This window comes from Anomaloglossus baeobatrachus, chromosome 6, assembly GCF_048569485.1.
Source record: "Anomaloglossus baeobatrachus isolate aAnoBae1 chromosome 6, aAnoBae1.hap1, whole genome shotgun sequence".
In the NCBI taxonomy this organism is placed as follows: domain Eukaryota; kingdom Metazoa; phylum Chordata; class Amphibia; order Anura; family Aromobatidae; genus Anomaloglossus; species Anomaloglossus baeobatrachus.
In genome coordinates, this window is record NC_134358.1 from 581,446,046 (window position 1) to 581,468,700 (window position 22,655).

The 22,655-nt window shown below is 50.7% G+C and overlaps 2 protein-coding genes across 8 annotated transcripts in view; one reads left to right on the forward strand and one right to left on the reverse strand.

The window, feature by feature from the left end:
- LOC142243730 (uncharacterized) overlaps positions 1–22,655 on the reverse strand; it is a 1,240,762-nt gene that overhangs the window by 991,322 nt on the left and 226,785 nt on the right. The window lies entirely within an intron of this gene.
- LOC142243729 (arf-GAP with GTPase, ANK repeat and PH domain-containing protein 3-like) overlaps positions 1–22,655 on the forward strand; it is a 367,370-nt gene that overhangs the window by 299,739 nt on the left and 44,976 nt on the right. The window contains exons 11-13 of one of the 2 annotated variants that reach the window (XM_075315925.1): positions 4,792–4,915; positions 12,431–12,580; positions 18,289–18,453. In XM_075315925.1, coding sequence (XP_075172040.1) covers positions 4,792–4,915; positions 12,431–12,580; positions 18,289–18,453 — 439 coding nt within the window. The remainder of the gene's footprint in view (positions 1–4,791; positions 4,916–12,430; positions 12,581–18,288; positions 18,454–22,655) is intronic. The other variant, XM_075315926.1, reaches the window with a different exon arrangement.

The following is a 22,655-nucleotide window of genomic DNA, read 5'->3' on the forward strand; positions in this document are numbered from 1 at the left end:
ATGCAGGAGACTAGTGTCTCCATACAGGATGTGAGGAATATGTGCGGAAGAATGGGCCAAAATCCACCTGAGCAATGCAGGCGACTAGTGTCTCCATACAGGATGTGAGGAGTGTGTGCGGAGGAATGGGCCAAAATCCACCTGAGCAATGCAGGTGATTAGTGTCTCCATACAGGATGTGAGGAGTGTGTGCGATAGAATGGGCCAAAATCTACCTGAGCAATGCAGGCGACTAGTGTCTCCATACAGGATGTGAGGAGTGTGTGCAGAAGAATGGGCCAAAATCCCCCTGAGCAATGCAGGTGACTAGCGTCTCCATACAGGATGTGAGGAGTGTGTGCGGAAGAATGGGCCAAAATCCACCTGAGCAATGCAGGTGACTAGTGTCTCCATACAGGATGTGAGGAGTGTGTGCGGAAGAATGGGCCAAAATCCACCTGAGCAATGCAGGTGACCAGTGTCTCCATACAGGATGTGAGGAGTGTGTGCGGAAGAATGGGCCAAAATCCACCTGAGCAATGCAGGTGACTAGTGTCTCCATACAGGATGTGAGGAGTGTGTGCGGATGTATGGGCCAAAATCCACCTGAGCAATGCAGGCGACTAGTGTCTCCATACAGGATGTGAGGAGTGTGTGCGGAAGAATGGACCAAAATCCACCTGAGCAATGCAGGTGACTAGTGTCTCCATACAGGATGTGAGGAGTGTGTGCGGATGTATGGGCCAAAATCCACCTGAGCAATGCAGGAGACTAGTGTCTCCATACAGGATGTGAGGAGTGTGTGCGGAAGAATGGACCAAAATCCACCTGAGCAATGCAGGCGACTAGTGTCTCCATACAGGATGTGAGGAGTGTGTGCAGAAGAATGGACCAATATCCACCTGAGCAATGCAGGCGACTAGTGTCTCCATACAGGATGTGAGGAGTGTGTGCGGATGTATGGGCCAAAATCCACCTTAGCAATGCAGGCGACCAGTGTCTCCATACAGTATGTGAGGAGTGTGTGCGGAAGAATGGACCAAAATCCACCTGAGCAATGCAGGCGACTAGTGTCTCCATACAGGATGTGAGGAGTGTGTGCGGAAGAATGGGCCAAAATCCACCTGAGCAATGCAGGTGACTAGTGTCTCCATGCAGGATGTGAGGAGTGTGTGCGGAAGAATGGTCCAAAATCCACCTGAGCAATGCAGGTGACTAGTGTCTCCATACAGGATGTGAGGAGTGTGTGCAGAAGAATGGGCCAAAATCCCCCTGAGCAATGCAGGCGACTAGTGTCTCCATACAGGATGTGAGGAGTGTGTGCGGAAGAATGGGCCAAAATCCACCTGAGCAATGCAGGCGACCAGTGTCTCCATACAGGATGTGAGGAGTGTGTGCGGAAGAATGGGCCAAAATCCACCTGAGCAATGCAGGTCACTATTGTCTCCCTACAGGATGTGAGGAGTGTGTGCGGAAGAATGGACCAATATCCACCTGAGCAATGCAGGTGACTAGTGTCTCCATACAGGATGTGAGGAGTGTGTGTGCGGAAGAATGGGCCAAAATCCACCTGAGCAATGCAGGTGACTAGTGTCTCCATACAGGATGTGAGGAGTGTGTGTGGAAGAATGGGCCAAAATCCACCTGAGCAATGCAGGCGACCAGTGTCTCCATACAGGATGTGAGGAGTGTGTGCGGAAGAATGGGCCAAAATCCACCTGAGCAATGCAGGTGACTAGTGTCTCCATACAGGATGTGAGGAGTGTGTGCGGAAGAATGGCCAAAATCCACCTGAGCAATGCAGGCGACCAGTGTCTCCATACAGGATGTGAGGAGTGTGTGCGGAAGAATGAGCCAAAATCCACCTGAGCAATGCAGGTGACTAGTGTCTCCATACAGGATGTGAGGAGTGTGTGCGGAAGAATGAGCCAAAATCCACCTTAGCAATGCAGGTGACTAGTGTCTCCATACAGGATGTGAGGAGTGTGTGCGGAAGAATGGGCCAAAATCCACCTGAGCAATGCAGGTGACTAGTGTCTCCATACAGGATGTGAGGAGTGTGTGTGGAAGAATGGACCAAAATCCACCTGAGCAATGCAGGTGACTAGTGTCTCCATACAGGATGTGAGGAGTGTGTGTGGAAGAATGAGCCAAAATCCACCTTAGCAATGCAGGTGACTAGTGTCTCCATACAGGATGTGAGGAGTGTGTGCGGAAGAATGGGCCAAAATCCACCTGAGCAATGCAGGTGACTAGTGTCTCCATACAGGATGTGAGGAGTTTGTGTGGAAGAATGGACCAAAATCCACCTGAGCAATGCAGGCGACTAGTGTCTCCATACAGGATGTGAGGAGTGTATGCAGAAGAATGGGCCAAACTCCACCTGAGCAATGCAGGTGACTAGTGTCTCCATACAGGATGTGAGGAGTGTGTGCGGAAGAATGGGCCAAAATCCACCTGAGCAATGCAGGCGACTAGTGTCTCCATACAGGATGTGAGGAGTGTGTGCGGAAGAATAGGCCAAAATCCACCTGAGCAATGCAGGTGACTAGTGTCTCCATACAGGATGTGAGGAGTGTGTGCGGAAGAATGGGCCAAAATCTACCTGAGCAATGCAGGCGACTAGTGTCTCCATACAGGATGTGAGGAGTGTGTGCGGAAGAATAGGCCAAAATCCACCTGAGCAATGCAGGCGACTAGTGTCTCCATACAGGATGTGAGGAGTGTGTGAGGAAGAATGGGCCAAAATCCACCTGAGCAATGCAGGCGACCAGTGTCTCCATACAGGATGTGAGGAGTGTGTGCAGAAGAATGGCCAAAATCCACCTGAGCAATGCAGGCGACTAGTGTCTCCATACAGGATGTGAGGAGTGTGTGTGCGGAAGAATGGGCCAAAATCCACCTGAGCAATGCAGGTGACTAGTGTCTCCATACAGGATGTGAGGAGGGTGTGTGCGGAAGAATGGGCCAAAATCCACCTGAGCAATGCAGGCGACTAGTGTCTCCATACAGGATGTGAGGAGTGTGTGAGGAAGAATGGGCCAAAATCCACCTGAGCAATGCAGGCGACTAGTGTCTCCATACAGGATGTGAGGAGTGTGTGCAGAAGAATGGGCCAAAATCCACCTGAGCAATGCAGGCGACCAGTGTCTCCATACAGGATGTGAGGAGTGTGTGCAGAAGAATGGGCCAAAATCCACCTGAGCAATGCAGGTGACTAGTGTCTCCATACAGGATGTGAGGAGGGTGTGTGCGGAAGAATGGGCCAAAATTCACCTGAGCAATGCAGGTAACTAGTGTCTCCATACAGGATGTGAGGAGTGTGTGCAGAAGAATGGCCAAAATCCACCTGAGCAATGCAGGTGACCAGTGTCTCCATACAGGATGTGAGGAGTGTGTGCGGAAGAATGGGCCAAAATCCACCTGAGCAATGCAGGTGACTAGTGTCTCCATACAGGATGTGAGGAGTGTGCGGATGTATGGGCCAAAATCCACCTGAGCAATGCAGGCGACTAGTGTCTCCATACAGGATGTGAGGAGTGTGTGCGGAAGAATGGCCAAAATCCACCTGAGCAATGCAGGCGACTAGTGTCTCCATATAGGATGTGAGGAGTGTGTGCGGAAGAATGGCCAAAATCCACCTGAGCAATGCAGGGACTAGTGTCTCCATACAGGATGTGAGGAGTGTGTGCAGAAGAATGGGCCAAAATCCACCTGAGCAATGCAGGCGACTAGTGTCTCCATACAAGATGTGAGGAGTGTGTGCGGAAGAATGGGCCAAAATCCACCTGAGCAATGCAGGGGACTAGTGTCTCCATACAGGATGTGAGGAGTGTGTGCGGAAGAATGGGCCAAAATCCACCTGAGCAATGCAGGTGACTAGTGTCTCCATACAGGATGTGAGGAGTGTGTGTGGAAGAATGGACCAAAATCCACCTGAGCAATGCAGGTGACTAGTGTCTCCATACAGGATGTGAGGAGTGTGCGGAAGAATGGGCCAAAATCCACCTGAGCAATGCAGGCGACTAGTGTCTCCATACAGGATGTGAGGAGTGTGTGCGGAAGAATGGGCCAAAATCCCCCTGAGCAATGCAGGCGACTAGTGTCTCCATACAGTATGTGAGGAGTGTGTGTGGAAGAATGGGCCAAAATCCACCTGAGCAATGCAGGGACTAGTGTCTCCATACAGGATGTGAGGAGTGTGTGCGGAAGAATGGGCCAAAATCCACCTGAGCAATGCAGGTGACTAGTGTCTCCATACAGGATGTGAGGAGTGTGTGCGGAAGAATGGGCCAAAATCCACCTGAGCAATGCAGGCGACTAGTGTCTCCATACAGGATGTGAGGAGTGTGTGCGGAGGAATGGGCCAAAATCCACCTGAGCAATGCAGGCGACTAGTGTCTCCATACAAGAGGCGTGTAGAATCTTCATCACCAACAAAGGAGAGTGTATCAAGTATTAAATACATTTCAGTAACGTGTTCAGTACTTTTCTTGTGTCATTTCTCATTATTACACATCATTTATAAACCTTTATATTTTTATTTCTTTGCCTGAGTGGATTGGATGGATTGTTACTGACATCTGGGGAGAAATATATTTCCTTAGAAAATTTGATGTGTTGAGTAGATATTTCACTCCCGGTTTACCCCATCTTGCCTGATATATATACATATCACATGGTACAGAAGTATTGACAGGTGTATAGTGTCGTGTATTGCTCGGGTTACATCCACAGTCGGTCTAGTCCCTGGGGGCTATCATGGTATCGGTGGTCTTGTCTGGCCTTCACCCTGATATTCGTGCATTTCAGGATTACATGCAGAACATCCACGGAAAACAGATCGATCTTCTCCGCACAACAGTGAAGGTTCCGGGGAAACGGCCTCCAAGAGCAACAAGTGGAGCCCCCAGCGGGCAGCTGCCGGGCCAGACAGGTACCTTCCCCTCCGCCCCATGCATCTTGCGAGTGGGCGTCTCCTAATTGAATGCACTGCCCCATTCATAGTCATAGTGTAATCATGTGCCCCCCTCATAGTGTAATCCTGTGCCCCCTCATAGTGTAATCCTGTGCCCCCTCATAGTGTAATCCTGTGCCCCCTTATAGTGTAATCCTGTGCCCCCTTATAGTGTAATTCTTTGCCCCCCTCCCTCATAGTGTAATCCTATGCCCCCTCATAGTGTAATCCTGTGCCCCCTTATAGTGTAATCCTGTGCCCCCTTATAGTGTAATTCTTTGCCCCCCTCCCTCATAGTGTAATCCTGTGCCCCCTCATAGTGTAATCCTGTGCCCCCTCATAGTGTAATCCTGTGCCCCCTCATAGTGTAATCCTGTGCCCCCTCATAGTGTAATCCTGTGCCCCCTTATAGTGTAATCCTGTGCCCCCTTATAGTGTAATTCTTTGCCCCCCTCCCTCATAGTGTAATTCTGTGCCCCCCTCATAGTGTAATTCTGTGCCCCTTTTATAGTGTAATCATGCGCCCCCCTTATAGTGTAATTCTGTGCCCCCACAGTGTAATCCTGTGCCCCCTCATAGTGTAATCCTGTGCCCCCTCATGGTGTAATTCTGTCCCCCGTCATGGTGTAATCCTGTGCCCCCTCATGGTGTAATCCTGTGCCCCCTCATGGTGTAATCCTGTGCCCCCTCATAGTGTAATCCTGTGCCCCCTCATAGTTAATCCTGTGCCCCCTCATAGTGTAATCCTGTCCCCCTTCATAGTGTAATCCTGTGCCCCCTCATAGTGTAATCCTGTGCCCCCTCATAGTGTAATCCTGTGCCCCCTCATAGTGTAATCCTGTGCCCCCTCATAGTGTAATCCTGTGCCCCCTCATAGTGTAATCCTGTGCTCCCTCATAGTGTAATTTTGTGCCCCCTCATAGTGTAATCCTGTGCCCCCTCATAGTGTAATCCTGTGCCCCCTCATAGTGTAATCCTGTGCCCCCTCATAGTGTAATCCTGTGCCCCCTCATAGTGTAATCCTGTGCCCCCTCATAGTGTAATCCTGTGCCCCCTCATAGTGTAATCCTGTGCTCCCTCATAGTGTAATTTTGTGCCCCCTCATAGTGTAATCCTGTGCCCCCTCATAGTGTAATCCTGTGCCCCCTCATAGTGTAATACTGTGCCCCCTCATAGTGTAATCCTGTGCCCCCTCATAGTGTAATCCTGTGCCCCCTCATAGTGTAATTTTGTGCCCCCTCATAGTGTAATTTTGTGCCCCCTCATAGTGTAATCCTGTGCCCCCTCATGGTGTAATCCTGTGCCGCCCTCATGGTGTAATCCTGTGCCCCCCTCATAGCGTATTCCTTTGCCCCCTCATAGTGTAATCATCTGCCCCCCTCATAGTGTAATCCTGTGCCCCCTCATGGTGTAATCCTGAGCGCCCCCCCCCTCATAATGTAATCTTGGGCCCCCCTCATAGTGTAATCCTGTGTCCCCCCCCTCATAGTGACAGCCCAAGCACTGCAATATTGTCTCACTCTGTGGCACCGTGCCTTCAGTCCTATCACTGCCATGCTGTCTCACTCTGTGGCACCGTGCCTCCGGTCCTATTAGTGCCATGTTGTCTCACTCTGCAGCACGGTGCCTCTGGTCCTATTAGTGCCATGTTGTCTCACTCTGTGGCACCGTGCCTCCGGTCCTATTAGTGCCATGTTGTCTCACTCTGTGGCACCGTGCCTCTGGTCCTATTAGTGCCATGTTGTCTCACTCTGTGGCACCGTGCCTTCGGTCCTATTAGTGCCATGCTGTCTCACTCTGTGGCACCGTGCCTCTGGTCCTAGCACTGCCATGCTGTCTCACTCTGTGGCACCGTGCCTTCGGTCCTATTAGTGCCATGTTGTCTCACTCTGTGGCACGGTGCCTCTGGTCCTTTTAGTGCCATGCTGTCTCACGCTGTGGCACGGTGCCTTGCTTTCTCACTCTGTGGCACGGTGCCTCCGGTCCTAGCACTGCCATGCTTTCTCACTTAGAACCGGAGGCACCGTGCCACAAAGTGAGAAAGCATGGCACTGATAGGACCGGGGGCACCGTGCCACAATCAGTGCCATGTTGTCTCACTCTGTGACACGGTGTTTTCGGTCCTATCAGTGCCATGCTGTCTCACTTTGTGTCACGGTGGCATCGGTCCTAGCACTGCCATGCTGTCTCACTCTGTGGCACGGTGCCTTCGGCCCTATCAGTGCCATGCTGTCTCACTCTGTGGCACGGTGCCTCCAGTCCTACCAGTGCCATGCTTTCTCACTCTGTGGCACGGTGCCTCCGGTCCTACCAGTGCCATGCTTTCTCACTCTGCGGCACGGTGCCTCTGGTCCTATCAGTGCCATGCTTTCTCACTCTGTGGCACGGTGCCTCCAGTCCTACCAGTGCCATGCTGTCTCACTCTGTGGCACGGTGCCTCCGGTCCTATCAGTGCCATGCTTTCTCACTCTGTGGCACGGTGCCTCCGGTCCTGTCAGTGCCATGCTTTCTCACTCTGTGGCACGGTGCCTCCGGTCCTATTAGTGCCATGCTGTCTCACTCTGTGGCACGGTGCCTCCGGTCCTGTCAGTGCCATGCTTTCTCACTCTGCGGCACGGTGCCTCCGGTCCTATTAGTGCCATGTTATCTCACTCTGTGGCACGGTGCCCCCGGTCCTATTAGTGCCATGCTTTCTCACTCTGTGGCACGGTGCCTCCGGTCCTATTAGTGCCATGCTGTCTCACTCTGTGGCACGGTGCCTCCGGTCCTATCAGTGCCATGCTTTCTCACTCTGTGGCACGGTGCCTCCGGTCCTATCAGTGCCATGCTTTCTCACTCTGTGGCACGGTGCCTCCGGTCCTGTCAGTGCCATGCTTTCTCACTCTGTGGCACGGTGCCTCCGGTCCTATTAGTGCCATGCTTTCTCACTCTGTGGCACGGTGCCTCCGATCCTATTAGTGCCATGCTTTCTCACTCTGTGGCACGGTGCCTCCGGTCCTGTCAGTGCCATGCTTTCTCACTCCGTGGCACGGTGCCTCCGATCCTATTAGTGCCATGCTTTCTCACTCTGCGGCACGGTGCCTCCGGTCCTATTAGTGCCATGCTGTCTCACTCTGTGGCACGGTGCCTCCGGTCCTGTCAGTGCCATGCTTTCTCACTCTGTGGCACGGTGCCTCCGGTCCTATTAGTGCCATGCTTTCTCACTCTGTGGCACGGTGCCTCCGGTCCTATTAGTGCCATGCTTTCTCACTCTGTGGCACGGTGCCTCCGGTCCTACCAGTGCCATGCTTTCTCACTCTGTGGCACGGTGCCTCCGGTCCTGTCAGTGCCATGCTTTCTCACTCTGCGGCACGGTGCCTCCGGTCCTATTAGTGCCATGTTATCTCACTCTGTGGCACGGTGCCCCCGGTCCTATTAGTGCCATGCTTTCTCACTCTGCGGCACGGTGCCTCCGGTCCTATCAGTGCCATGCTTTCTCACTCTGTGGCACGGTGCCTCCGGTCCTATTAGTGCCATGCTGTCTCACTCTGTGGCACGGTGCCTCCAGTCCTATTAGTGCCATGCTTTCTCACTCTGCGGCACGGTGCCTCCGGTCCTATCAGTGCCATGCTTTCTCACTCTGTGGCACGGTGCCTCCGGTCCTATTAGTGCCATGCTTTCTCACTCTGTGGCACGGTGCCTCCAGTCCTATCAGTGCCATGCTTTCTCACTCTGCGGCACGGTGCCTCCGGTCCTATCAGTGCCATGCTTTCTCACTCCGTGGCACGGTGCCTCCGGTCCTATTAGTGCCATGCTTTCTCACTCTGTGGCACGGTGCCCCGGGTCCTAGCACAGCCATGTTATCTCACTCTGTGGCACGGTGCCTCCGGTCCTATTAGTGCCATGCTTTCTCACTCTGTGGCACGGTGCCTCCGGTCCTATTAGTGCCATGCTTTCTCACTCTGTGGCACGGTGCCTCCGGTCCTAGCATTGCCATGCTTTCTCACTCTGCGGCACGGTGCCTCCGGTCCTATCAGTGCCATGCTTTCTCACTCTGCGGCACGGTGCCTCCGGTCCTATCAGTGCCATGCTTTCTCACTCTGTGGCACGGTGCCTCCGGTCCTATTAGTGCCATGCTTTCTCACTCTGTGGCACGGTGCCTCCGGTCCCTATTAGTGCCATGCTTTCTCACTCTGTGGCACGGTGCCTCCGGTCCTATTAGTGCCATGCTTTCCTCACTCTGTGGCACGGTGCCTCCGGTCCTATCAGTGCCATGCTTTCTCACTCTGTGGCACGGTGCCTCCGGTCCTATTAGTGCCATGCTTTCTCACTCTGCGGCACGGTGCCTCCGGTCCTATTAGTGCCATGCTTTCTCACTCTGTGGCACGGTGCCCCCCGGTCCTATTAGTGCCATGCTTTCTCACTCTGCGGCACGGTGCCATCCGGTCCTATCAGTGCCATGCTTTCTCACTCTGTGGCACGGTGCCTCCGGTCCTATTAGTGCCATGCTGTCTCACTCTGTGGCACGGTGCCTCCAGTCCTATCAGTGCCATGCTTTCTCACTCTGCGGCACGGTGCCTCCGGTCCTATCAGTGCCATGCTTTCTCACTCTGTGGCACGGTGCCCCGGGTCCTAGCACAGCCATGTTATCTCACTCTGTGGCACGGTGCCCCCGGTCCTATTAGTGCCATGCTTTCTCACTCTGTGGCACGGTGCCCCCGGTCCTATTAGTGCCATGCTTTCTCACTCTGTGGCACGGTGCCTCCGGTCCTAGCATTGCCATGTTGTCTCACTCTGTGGCACGGTGCCCCGGGTCCTAGCACTGCGATGCTGTATCACTCTGTGGCACGGTGCCCCCCGGTCCTATTAGTGCCATGCTTTCTCACTTTGTGGCACGGTGCCTCCGGTCCTAGCATTGCCATGTTGTCTCACTCTGTGGCACGGTGCCTCCGGTCCTATCAGTGCCATGCTTTCTCACTCTGTGGCACGGTGCCTCCGGTCCTGTCAGTGCCCATGCTTTCTCACTCTGTGGCACGGTGCCTCCGGTCCTATTAGTGCCATGTTGTCTCACTCTGTGGCACGGTGCCCTCCGGTCCTATCAGTGCCATGCTTTCTCACTTTGTGGCACGGTGCCTCCGCTCCTGTCAGTGCCATGCTTCTCACTTTGTGGCACGGTGCCTCCGGTCCTATCAGTGCCATGCTTTTCACTCTGTGGCACGGTGCCTCCGGTCCTATTAGTGCCATGCTTTCTCACTCTGCGGCACGGTGCCTCGGTCTTGTCAGTGCCATGCTTTTCACTCTGTGGCACGGTGCCTCCGGTCCTATTAGTGCCATGCTTTTCACTCTGTGGCACGGTGCCTCCGGTCCTATTAGTGCCATGCTTTCTCACTCTGTGGCACGGTGCCTCGCGTCCTGTCAGTGCCATGCTTTCTCACTCTGTGGCACGGTGCCTCCGGTCCTGTCAGTGCCATGCTTTCTCACTCTGTGGCACGGTGCCTCCGGTCCTATTAGTGCCATGCTTTCTCACTCTGTGGCACGGTGCCTCCGGTCCTATCAGTGCCATGCTTTCTCACTTTGTGGCACGGTGCCTCCGGTCCTATTAGTGCCATGCTTTTCACTCTGTGGCACGGTGCCCTCCGGTCCTATTAGGGCCATGCTTTCTCACTCTGCGGCACGGTGCCTCCGGTCCTATTAGTGCCATGCTTTCTCACTCTGTGGCACGGTGCCTCCGGTCCTATTAGTGCCATGCTTTCTCACTCTGTGGCACGGTGCCTCCAGTCCTATCAGTGCCATGCTTTCTCACTCTGTGGCACGGTGCCTCCGGTCCTATCAGTGCCATGCTTTCTCACTCTGTGGCACGGTGCCTCGGTCCTATTAGTGCCATGCTGTCTCACTCTGTGGCACGGTGCCTCCGGTCCTGTCAGTGCCATGCTTTCTCACTCTGCAGCGCGGTGCCCTGGTCCTGCCATGTTGTCCCAGTCACCCCCCGGCTCGGTGTCAGTGATGTGCGCCCCCTCCCCCGCTGGCGCTGCCATGCTCCGCTCTTCCTGTAATTACATTACCCGCTGCTTTATGCAGAGTTATTCTCCCAGGACTAATTGATGGCGCATGTTTAATTCATTAATCATTAGCATCAAATTCCACAATTACCCGGGCGCTGATTGTACGACGCGGAGTATAATGAGCCCCATTACCTGCCAGCGCCTGCCGCCCTCCCCCGCCTGTGCCGCCAGCCTTTTTATATCCCTCTATGATGCCCAGTCACCCTCTTTAACCCCTCAGCTTCTCTCTGACACCTCTTTTTTTGTTCATCCTGTCACTTGACTCTGCATATAACTCTGTATCCCTTCTCCAGAACTGTTGTATTCTACCACTGGGGGGTATTCCCCACATAGCTCCTCCTGTCGCCCCCACCTAGCTCCTCCTGTCGCCCCACCTAGCTCCTCCTGTCGCCCCACCTAGCTCCTCCTGTCGCCCCACCTAGCTCCTCCTGTCGCCCCACGTAGCTCCTCCTGTCGCCCCACGTAGCTCCCAGGCTGTCGCCCCACGTAGCTCCTCCTGCCGCCCCACGTAGCTCCTCCTGCCGCCCCACGTAGCTCCTCCCGCCGCCCCACGTAGCTCCTCCCGTCGCCCCACGTAGCTCCTCCCATCGCCCCCACGTAGCTCCTCCCGCCGCCCCACGTAGCTCCTCCCGTTGCCCCACGTAGCTCCTCCCGCCGCCCCACATAGCTCCTCCGCCGCCCCACGTAGCTCCTCCTGCCGCCCCACGTAGCTCCTCCTGCCGCCCCACGTAGCTCCTCCTGTCGCCCCACGTAGCACTTCCTCTCACTCCTTTTAACTCTACTTCTCACCCCACATAGTTCTTCCTCTCACCCCTTTTAGCTCTTCCTGTCACCCCACATAGCTCTTCCTCTCACCCCACATAGCTCTTCCTCTCACCTCACATAGCTCTTCCTCTCACCCCACATAGCTCTTCCTCTCACCCCACATAGCTCTTCCTCTCACCCCACATAGCTCTTCCTCTCACCCCACATAGCTCTTCCTCTCACCCCACATAGCTCTTCCTCTCACCCCACATAGCTCTTCCTCTCACCCCACATAGCTCTTCCTCTCACCCCACATAGCTCTTCCTCTCACCCCACATAGCTCTTCCTCTCACCCCACATAGCTCTTCCTCTCACCCCACATAGCTCTTCCTCTCACCCCACATAGCTCTTCCTCTCACCCCACATAGCTCTTCCTCTCATCCTTTCTGGTACTTCACATAACTTGTCCTTCACTACATTTGGCAGTGTGCTGCTCACTTCCAGCTGCAATCTTGTGCCCTCCTGATGCCTTCTCTGATTTGACAGGATAGTCATGTTTGGCCTGACAGGAATGTGTACATGTACCTAGGGTCCAGAGGATTCATGTAGGTTATATATCTGGCATATCTTTTCCTTACACCATACATGATCCAGGTTCCATTCCCAATTCTCTCCACCATACACACCATGTCTGTACGTTACCTTCCAGGAGCCACTCACTCCTCCAGCTCCTTGTCCTCTGAGCGCTCAGTCAGTGGCCTCAGCCTCTCAACGTATAGCGGGAAGTGCGACGGGGTCACCCTGGCCCAAAGATCCTATTCTGTGTGTAGTGGGGAGCAGTGGGGCGACACCTCAACAGGTGAGAGGCCCAAATTATCTCTGACGTGCCGCTGTCTCTTTCTTGCGCTCGTTTCCTCTTTGTCCCTCCAATTCTCCTTACCTTTCTATCTTTTTCTTCAACTCCTTTCCTCCTTTCCTTTCTGGTGCTCCTCTCCTCTTTGTCTCTCCGTTGCACCTCTCTTCTCTGTATCTTTCCTATGTCTTTATTGTGCACTTCTGTCTTTCTCTTAATAGTGCCTCTCAACGTCCTTCATCTCTTTCTCCTACACTCCTCTCCAATCTTCTGCGTTCCTTTCCTCTCTTCCTCCTGTTCCTTTCCTCTCTTCCTTCTGTGTTCCTTTCCTCTCTTCCTCCTGTGTTCCTTTCCTCTCTTCCTCCTGTGTTCCTTTCCTCTCTTCCTCCTGTGTTCCTTTTCTCTTCCTCCTGTGTTCCTTTTCTCTTCCTCCTGTGTTCCTTTTCTCTTCCTCCTGTGTTCCTTTTCTCTTCCTCCTGTGTTCCTTTTCTCTACTTCCTGTGTTCCTTTTCTTTCTCCTGTGTTACTTTTCTTTCTCCTGTGTTACTTTTCTTTCTCCTGCGTTCCTTTTCTTTCTCCTGCGTTACTTTTCTTTCTCCTGCGTTCCTTTTCTTTCTCCTGCGTTCCTTTTCTTTCTCCTGCGTTCCTTTTCTCTTACTCCTGCGTTCCTTTTCTCTTACTCCTGTGTTCCTTTTCTCTTTCTCCTGCGTTCCTTTTCTCTTCCTCCTGCGTTCCTTTTCTCTTTCTCCTGCGTTCCTTTTCTCTTTCCCCTGCGTTCCTTTTCTCTTCCTCCTGCGTTCCTTTTCTTTCTAATGTGTTCCTTTTCTCTTACTCCTGTGTTCCTTTTCTCTTACTTCTGTGTTCCTTTTCTCTTACTCCTGCGTTCCTTTTCTCTTACTCCTGCGTTCCTTTTCTCTTCCTCCTGCGTTCCTTTTCTCTTCCTCCTGCGTTCCTTTTCTTTCTAATGTGTTCCTTTTCTCTTCCTCCTGCGTTCCTTTTCTCTTCCTCCTGCGTTCCTTTTCTCTTCCTCCTGTGTTCCATTTCTTTCTAATGTGTTCCTTTTCTCTTTCTCCTGCGTTCCTTTTTTCTTTCGCCTGCGTTCCTTTTCTTTCTCCTGCGTTCCTTTTCTCTTCCTCCTGTGTTCCTTTTCTTTCTGTTCCTTTTCTCTTACTCCTGTGTTCCTTTTCTCTTACTCCTGTGTTCCTTTTCTCTTACTCCTGTGCTCCTTTTCTCTTACTCCTGCGTTCCTTTTCTCTTACTCCTGCGTTCCTTTTCTCTTACTCCTGCGTTCCTTTTCTCTTCCTCCTGCGTTCCTTTTCTCTTACTCCTGCGTTCCTTTTCTATTCCTCCTGCGTTTCTTTTCTCTTCCTCCTGTGTTCCTTTTCTTTCTAATGTGTTCCTTTTCTCTTCCTCCTGCGTTCCTTTTCTCTTCCTCCTGCGTTCCTTTTCTTTCTCCTGCGTTCCTTTTCTCTTCCTCCTGTGTTCCTTTTCTTTCTGTTCCTTTTCTCTTACTCCTGTGTTCCTTTTCTCTTACTCCTGTGTTCCTTTTCTCTTACTCCTGTGCTCCTTTTCTCTTACTCCTGCGTTCCTTTTCTCTTACTCCTGCGTTCCTTTTCTCTTCCTCCTGCGTTCCTTTTCTCTTCCTCCTGCGTTCCTTTTCTCTTACTCCTGCGTTCCTTTTCTATTCCTCCTGCGTTTCTTTTCTCTTCCTCCTGTGTTCCTTTTCTTTCTAATGTGTTCCTTTTCTCTTCCTCCTGCGTTCCTTTTCTCTTCCTCCTGTGTTCCTTTTCTTTCTAATGTGTTCCTTTTCTCTTACTCCTGCGTTCCTTTTCTCTTTCTCCTGCGTTCCTTTTCTCTTCTTCCTGTGTTCCTTTTCTTTCTCCTGCGTTCCTTTTCTCTTCCTCCTGTGTTCCTTTTCTTTCTGTTCCTTTTCTCTTACTCCTGTGCTCCTTTTCTCTTACTCCTGTGTTCCTTTTCTCTTCCTCCTGCGTTCCTTTTCTCTTCCTCCTGCGTTCCTTTTCTCTTCCTCCTGCGTTCCTTTTCTCTTCATCCTGTGTTCCTTTTCTTTCTAATGTGTTCCTTTTCTCTTCCTCCTGCGTTCCTTTTCTCTTCCTCCTGCGTTCCTTTTCTCTTCCTCCTGTGTTCCTTTTCTTTCTAATGTGTTCCTTTTCTCTTACTCCTGCGTTCCTTTTCTCTTACTCCTGCGTTCCTTTTCTCTTTCTCCTTTTTTCCTTTTCTCTTCCTCCTGTGTTTCTTATCTTTCTCCTGCGTTCCTTTTCTCCTACTCCTGTGTTCCTTTTCTCTTCCTCCTGTGTTCCTTTTCTCTTACTCCTGTGTTCCTTTTCTCTTTCTCCTGCGTTCCTTTTCTCTTCCTCCTGTGTTCCTTTTCTTTCTCCTGCGTTCCTTTTCTCTTACTCCTGTGTTCCTTTTCTCTTACTCCTGTGTTCCTTTTCTCTTACTCCTGCGTTCCTTTTCTCTTACTCCTGCGTTCCTTTTCTCTTTCTCCTGCGTTCCTTTTCTCTTTCTCCTTCATTCCTTTTCTTTCTCCTGCGTTCCTTTTCTCTTACTCCTGTGTTCCTTTTCTTTTCCTCCTGCGTTCCTTTTCTTTTCCTCCTGTGTTCTTTTTCTCTTCCTCCTGTGTTCCTTTTCTTTCTAATGTGTTCCTTTTCTTTCTAATGTGTTCCTTTTCTCTTCCTCCTGCGTTCCTTTTCTCTTCCTCCTTCGTTCCTTTTCTCTTCCTCCTGCGTTCCTTTTCTCTTCCTCCTGCGTTCCTTTTCTCTTCCTCCTGCGTTCCTTTTCTCTTCCTCCTGCGTTCCTTTTCTCTTCCTCCTGCGTTCCTTTTCTCTTCCTCCTGCGTTTCTTTTCTCTTCCTCCTGTGTTCCTTTTCTTTCTAATGTGTTCCTTTTCTCTTCCTCCTGCGTTCCTTTTCTCTTCCTCCTGTGTTCCTTTTCTTTCTAATGTGTTCCTTTTCTCTTCCTCCTGCGTTCCTTTTCTCTTCCTCCTGTGTTCCTTTTCTTTCTAATGTGTTCCTTTTCTCTTACTCCTGCGTTCCTTTTCTCTTTCTCCTGCGTTCCTTTTCTCTTCTTCCTGTGTTCCTTTTCTTTCTCCTGCGTTCCTTTTCGCTTACTCCTGTGTTCCTTTTCTCTTACTCCTGTGTTCCTTTTCTCTTCCTCCTGCGTTCCTTTTCTCTTCCTCCTGCGTTCCTTTTCTCTTCCTCCTGCGTTCCTTTTCTCTTCCTCCTGTGTTCCTTTCTTTCTAATGTGTTCCTTTTCTCTTCCTCCTGTGTTCCTTTTCTTTCTAATGTGTTCCTTTTCTCTTACTCCTGTGTTCCTTTTCCTTCTAATGTGTTCCTTTTCTCTTACTCCTGTGTTCCTTTTCTCTTACTCCTGTGTTCCTTTTCTCTTACTCCTGCGTTCCTTTTCTCTTCCTCCTGTGTTCCTTTTCTTTCTAGTGTTCCTTTTCTCTTCCTCCTGTGTTCCTTTTCTCTTACTCCTGTGTTCCTTTTCTTTCTAATGTGTTCCTTTTCTCTTCCTCCTGTGTTCCTTTTCTCTTACTCCTGTGTTCCTTTTCTTTCTAATGTGTTCCTTTTCTCTTCCTCCTGTGTTCCTTTTCTCTTCCTCCTGTGTTCCTTTTCTCTTACTCCTGTGTTCCTTTTCTTTCTAATGTGTTCCTTTTCTCTTCCTCCTGCGTTCCTTTTCTCTTCCTCCTGCGTTCCTTTTCTCTTCCTCCTGTGTTCCTTTTCTTTCTAGTGTTCCTTTTCTCTTCCTCCTGTGTTCCTTTTCTCTTACTCCTGTGTTCCTTTTCTTTCTAATGTGTTCCTTTTCTCTTCCTCCTGTGTTCCTTTTCTCTTACTCCTGTGTTCCTTTTCTTTCTAATGCGTTCCTTTTCTCTTACTCCTGCGTTCCTTTTCTCTTACTCCTGTGTTCCTTTTCTTTCTAATGTGTTCCTTTTCTCTTCCTCCTGCGTTCCTTTTCTCTTCCTCCTGTGTTCCTTTTCTCTTCCTCCTGCGTTACTTTTCTCTTATTCCTGCATTCCTTTTCTCTTACTCCTGTGTTCCTTTTCTCTTCCTCCTGTGTTCCTTTTCTTTCTAATGCGTTCCTTTTCTCTTCCTCCGGTGTTCCTTTTCTCTTACTCCTGCGTTCCTTTTCTCTTCCTCCTGCGTTCCTTTTCTCTTCCTCCTGCGTTCCTTTTCTCTTCCTCCTGCGTTCCTTTTCTCTTCCTCCTGCGTTCCTTTCTCTTACTCCTGCGTTCCTTTTCTCTTCCTCCTGTGTTCCTTTTCTCTTACTCCTGCGTTCCTTTTCTCTTACTCCTGCGTTCCTTTTCTCTTCCTCCTGCGTTCCTTTTCTCTTACTCCTGCGTTCCTTTTCTCTTCCTCCTGCGTTCCTTTTCTCTTCCTCCTGTGTTCCTTTTCTTTCTAGTGTTCCTTTTCTCTTCCTCCTGTGTTCCTTTTCTCTTACTCCTGTGTTCCTTTTCTTTCTAATGTGTTCCTTTTCTCTTCCTCCTGTGTTCCTTTTCTCTTACTCCTGTGTTCCTTTTCTTTCTAATGCGTTCCTTTTCTCTTACTCCTGCGTTCCTTTTCTCTTACTCCTGTGTTCCTTTTCTTTCTAATGTGTTCCTTTTCTCTTCCTCCTGCGTTCCTTTTCTCTTCCTCCTGTGTTCCTTTTCTCTTCCTCCTGCGTTACTTTTCTCTTATTCCTGCATTCCTTTTCTCTTACTCCTGTGTTCCTTTTCTCTTACTCCTGTGTTCCTTTTCTCTTCCTCCTGTGTTCCTTTTCTCTTCCTCCTGCGTTCCTTTTCTCTTACTCCTGCGTTCCTTTTCTCTTCCTCCTGCGTTCCTTTTCTCTTACTCCTGCGTTCCTTTTCTCTTCCTCCTGCGTTCCTTTTCTCTTCCTCCTGCGTTCCTTTTCTCTTACTCCTGCGTTCCTTTTCTCTTACTCCTGTGTTCCTTTTCTCTTCCTCCTGTGTTCCTTTTCTCTTACTCCTGCGTTCCTTTTCTCTTCCTCCTGCGTTCCTTTTCTCTTCCTCCTGCGTTCCTTTTCTCTTCCTCCTGCGTTCCTTTTCTCTTCCTCCTGCGTTCCTTTTCTCTTACTCCTGCGTTCCTTTTCTCTTCCTCCTGTGTTCCTTTTCTTTCTAATGTGTTCCTTTTCTCTTCCTCCTGTGTTTCTTTTCTCTTAGTCCTGCGTTCCTTTTCTTTCTCCTACGTTTCTTTTCTCTTACTCCTGTGTTCCTTTTCTCTCTCTCTTTCTCACTCTTTCTACCTTTCTGTCTTTTTTTTCCTCCTTTATCTTTTTCTTTCTCTTTCTTTTTTTCTTTCGCTTTCCTTCTTTCTTTTGCTTTTCTTCTTTTGTTCTCTTGTTCTCTTTCTTTCTTTTTCTCTTTCTTTTTCTCTCTCTCTTTCTCTCTCTTCCTCTCTCTATTTCTCTTTCTTTCTCTTTCTTTCTTCTCTCTCAGTCCTTCTCCTCTTACCTGTTCCTCTCTGCCTTTCTTTTGTCTTTTTCTCTTTCTCTTTCTCTCTCTCTTTCTCTCTCTCTCTTTCTCTCTCTTTCTCTTTCTCTCTCTCTTTCTCTTTCTTTCTTCTCTCTTACTCCCTCCCCTCTTACCAGTTCCTCTCTGCCGTTCTCTTGTGTCTTTTTCTCTTTTTTTCTTGTTTTTTCTTTCTTCTTTCCTGGTGTATGTGGCTATTCATGTTGTCTCATTTGTGGCTTTATTTCCAGGCGTGTCTCCTAGTGATTCACTAATTCCCTCTTCAAATATGGGGGGCACAGCGAGCCCAAAATTAGACCCTCCACCCTCCCCTCATGCTAATCGTAAAAAACATCGCAGGAAAAAGAGCAGTGGTCCGCAGCGCCCTGAGGGAGGTGTGCCTGCTGCGGGGGAAGGTAACCACATGATCAGATCGTATGACGGGATTTCCTCAGCCGCCGCCATCACTGGAAATGTCCTAAATACCGGGAAAATGCCAGACGCCAAACTCACCAGCAGCTCGCCATACCGAAGGACTACAGGAAGCAGCTGTACACCGACGACCCACCGCTCACCGACGACCCACCGCTCACCGACGACCCACCGCTCACCGACGACCCACCGCTCACCGACGACCCCACCGCTCACCGACGACCCACCGCTCACCGACGACCCACCGCTCACTGACGACCCACCGCTCACCGACGACCCACCGCTCACTGACGACCCACCGCTCACCGACGACCCACCACTCACACACCGACGACCCACCGCTCACACACCGACGACCCACCGCTCACACACCGACGACCCACCGCTCACACACCGACGACCCACCGCTCACACACCGACGACCCACCGCTCACCGACGACCCACCGCTCACCGACGACCCACCGCTCACTGATGACACCACCGCTCACTGATGACACCGCCGCTCACTAATGACACCGCCGCTCACTGATGACACCGCCGCTCACTGATGACACCGCCGCTCACTGATGACACCACCGCTCACTGATGATCCACCGCTCACCGATGACCCACCGCTCACCGATGACCCACCGCTCACACACCGACGACCCACCGCTCACACACCGATGACATCACCACTCACTGATGACATCACCGCTCACTGATGACCCACCGCTCACACACCGACGACCCACCGCTCACCGATGACCCCATTGCTCTCAAACAGATGACATCACCCACCGCTCACCGATGACCCCACCGCTCACCGATGACCCCACCGCTCACCGATGACCCCACCGCTCACACACCGATGACACCACCGCTCACCGATGACCCCACCGCTCACCGATGACCCCACCGCTCACCGATGACCCCACCGCTCACACACCGATGACACCACCGCTCACTGATGACCCCACCGCTGACACACCGATGACATCCCCAATGACCCGGCCGCTCACACTCTGATGACACAAGTACTCACATGGGGGGTGGCTGCATCGTGATATAGATGCACACAGATGAGGCGTGTATACGGTGCCAGTTACACTGGTACGTGTGGTGCACAGTGTTCTCCGATACTATTAGATCAGGAGGCTGCCAGCACTGTATGACTGCACCCCACGGAAACAAAAATGTACCCAGCCAATAGTACAAAGCCCGGCCGCACCCCGCATAATGTGGAAATATGTGCAATAAAAAGGGGACAAAAATATGTAAATATAGGAGGAATTGGTCGATATTTTGGCAACTCGCAGCCACGTCACCAAGAGCATAACCCCAACACTGCCACCGACAGTCCCTCAGCGTGACCGCTCTACAGTACAAAGCTCTATAGTGTGACCGCTCTACAGTACAGAGCTCTATAGTGTGACCGCTCTACAGTACAGAGCTCTATAGTGTGACCTCTCTACAGTACAGAGCTCTATAGTGTGACCTCTCTACAGTACAGGGCTCTATAGTGTGACCTCTCTACAGTACAGAGGTCTATAGTGTGACCGCTCTACAGTACAGAGCTCTATAGTGTGACCTCTCTACAGTACAGAGCTCTATAGTGTGACCTCTCTACAGTACAGACCTCTATAGTGTGACCTCTCTACAGTACAGAGCTCTATAGTGTGACCTCTCTACAGTACAGAGCTCTATAGTGTGACCTCTCTACAGTACAGGGCTCTATAGTGTGACCGCTCTACAGTACAGGGCTCTATAGTGTGACCGCTCTACAGTACAGAGCTCTATAGTGTGACCTCTCTACAGTACAGAGCTCTATAGTGTGACCGCTCTACAGTACAGAGCTCTATAGTGTGACCTCTCTACAGTACAGAGCTCTATAGTGTGACCTCTCTACAGTGCAGGGCTCTATAGTGTGACCTCTCTACAGTACAGAGCTCTATAGTGTGACCTCTCTACAGTACAGAGCTCTATAGTGTGACCTCTCTACAGTACAGGGCTCTATAGAGTGACCTCTCTACAGTACAGAGCTCTATAGTGTGACCTCTCTACAGTACAGAGCTCTATAGTGTGACCTCTCTACAGTACAGAGCTCTATAGTGTGACCTCTCTACAGTACAGAGCTCTATAGTGTGACCGCTCTACAGTACAGAGCTCTATAGTGTGACCTCTCTACAGTACAGAGCTCTATAGTGTGACCTCTCTACAGTACAGAGCTCTATAGTGTGACCTCTCTACAGTACAGGGCTCTATAGTGTGACCGCTCTACAGTACAGAGCTCTATAGTGTGACCTCTCTACAGTACAGGGCTCTATAGTGTGACCTCTCTACAGTACAGAGCTCTATAGTGTGACCTCTCTACAGTACAGAGCTCTATAGTGTGACCTCTCTACAGTACAGGGCTCTATAGTGTGACCTCTCTACAGCACAGAGCTCTATAGTGTGACCTCTCTACAGTACAGAGCTTTATAGTGTGACCGCTCTACAGTACAGAGCTCTATAGTGTGACCTCTCTACAGTACAGAGCTCTATAGTGTGACCGCTCTACAGTACAGGGCTCTATAGTGTGACCACTCTACAGTACAGAGCTCTATAGTGTGACCTCTCTACAGTACAGAGCTCTATAGTGTGACCTCTCTACAGTACAGGGCTCTATAGTGTGACCGCTCTACAGTACAGAGCTCTATAGTGTGACCTCTCTACAGTACAGGGCTCTATAGTGTGACCGCTCTACAGTACAGGGCTCTATAGTGTGACCTCTCTACAGTACAGAGCTCTATAGTGTGACCTCTCTACAGTACAGAGCTCTATAGTGTGACCTCTCTACAGTACAGGGCTCTATAGTGTGACCACTCTACAGTACAGAGCTCTATAGTGTGACCTCTCTACAGTACAGGGCTCTATAGTGTGACCTCTCTACAGTACAGAGCTCTATAGTGTGACCTCTCTACAGTACAGAGCTCTATAGTGTGACCTCTCTACAGTACAGAGCTCTATAGTGTGACCTCTCTACAGTACAGAGCTCTATAGTGTGACCTCTCTACAGTACAGAGCTCTATAGTGTGACCTCTCTACAGTACAGGGCTCTATAGTGTGACCGCTCTACAGTACAGAGCTCTATAGTGTGAAATCTCTACAGTACAGGGCTCTATAGTGTGACCTCTCTACAGTACAGAGCTCTATAGTGTGACCTCTCTACAGTACAGAGCTCTATAGTGTGACCTCTCTACAGTACAGAGCTCTATAGTGTGACCTCTCTACAGTACAGAGCTCTATAGTGTGACCTCTCTACAGTACAGAGCTCTATAGTGTGACCTCTCTACAGTACAGGGCTCTATAGTGTGACCTCTCTACAGTACAGAGCTCTATAGTGTGACCGCTCTACAGTACAGAGCTCTATAGTGTGACCGCTCTACAGTACAGAGCTCTATAGTGTGACCGCTCTACAGTACAGAGCTCTATAGTGTGACCGCTCTACAGTACAGGGCTCTATAGTGTGACCTCTCTACAGTACAGAGCTCTATAGTGTGACCGCTCTACAGTACAGGGCTCTATAGTGTGACCTCTCTACAGTACAGAGCTCTATAGTGTGACCGCTCTACAGTACAGGGCTCTATAGTGTGACCTCTCTACAGTACAGAGCTCTATAGTGTGACCTCTCTACAGTACAGAACTCTATAGTGTGACCTCTCTACAGTACAGACCTCTATAGTGTGACCGCTCTACAGTACAGAGGTCTATAGTGTGACCTCTCTACAGTACAGACCTCTATAGTGTGACCTCTCTACAGTACAGAGCTCTATAGTGTGACCTCTCTACAGTACAGAGCTCTATAGTGTGACCGCTCTACAGTACAGAGCTCTATAGTGTGACCGCTCTACAGTACAGATCTCTATAGTGTGACCTCTCTACAGTACAGATCTCTATAGTGTGACCTCTCTACAGTACAGAGCTCTATAGTGTGACCTCTCTACAGTACAGAGCTCTATAGTGTGACCTCTCTACAGTACAGAGCTCTATAGTGTGACCTCTCTACAGTACAGAGCTCTATAGTGTGACCTCTCTACAGTACAGAGCTCTATAGTGTGACCTCTCTACAGTACAGAGCTCTATAGTGTGACCTCTCTACAGTACAGAGCTCTATAGTGTGACCTCTCTACAGTACAGAGCTCTATAGTGTGACCTCTCTACAGT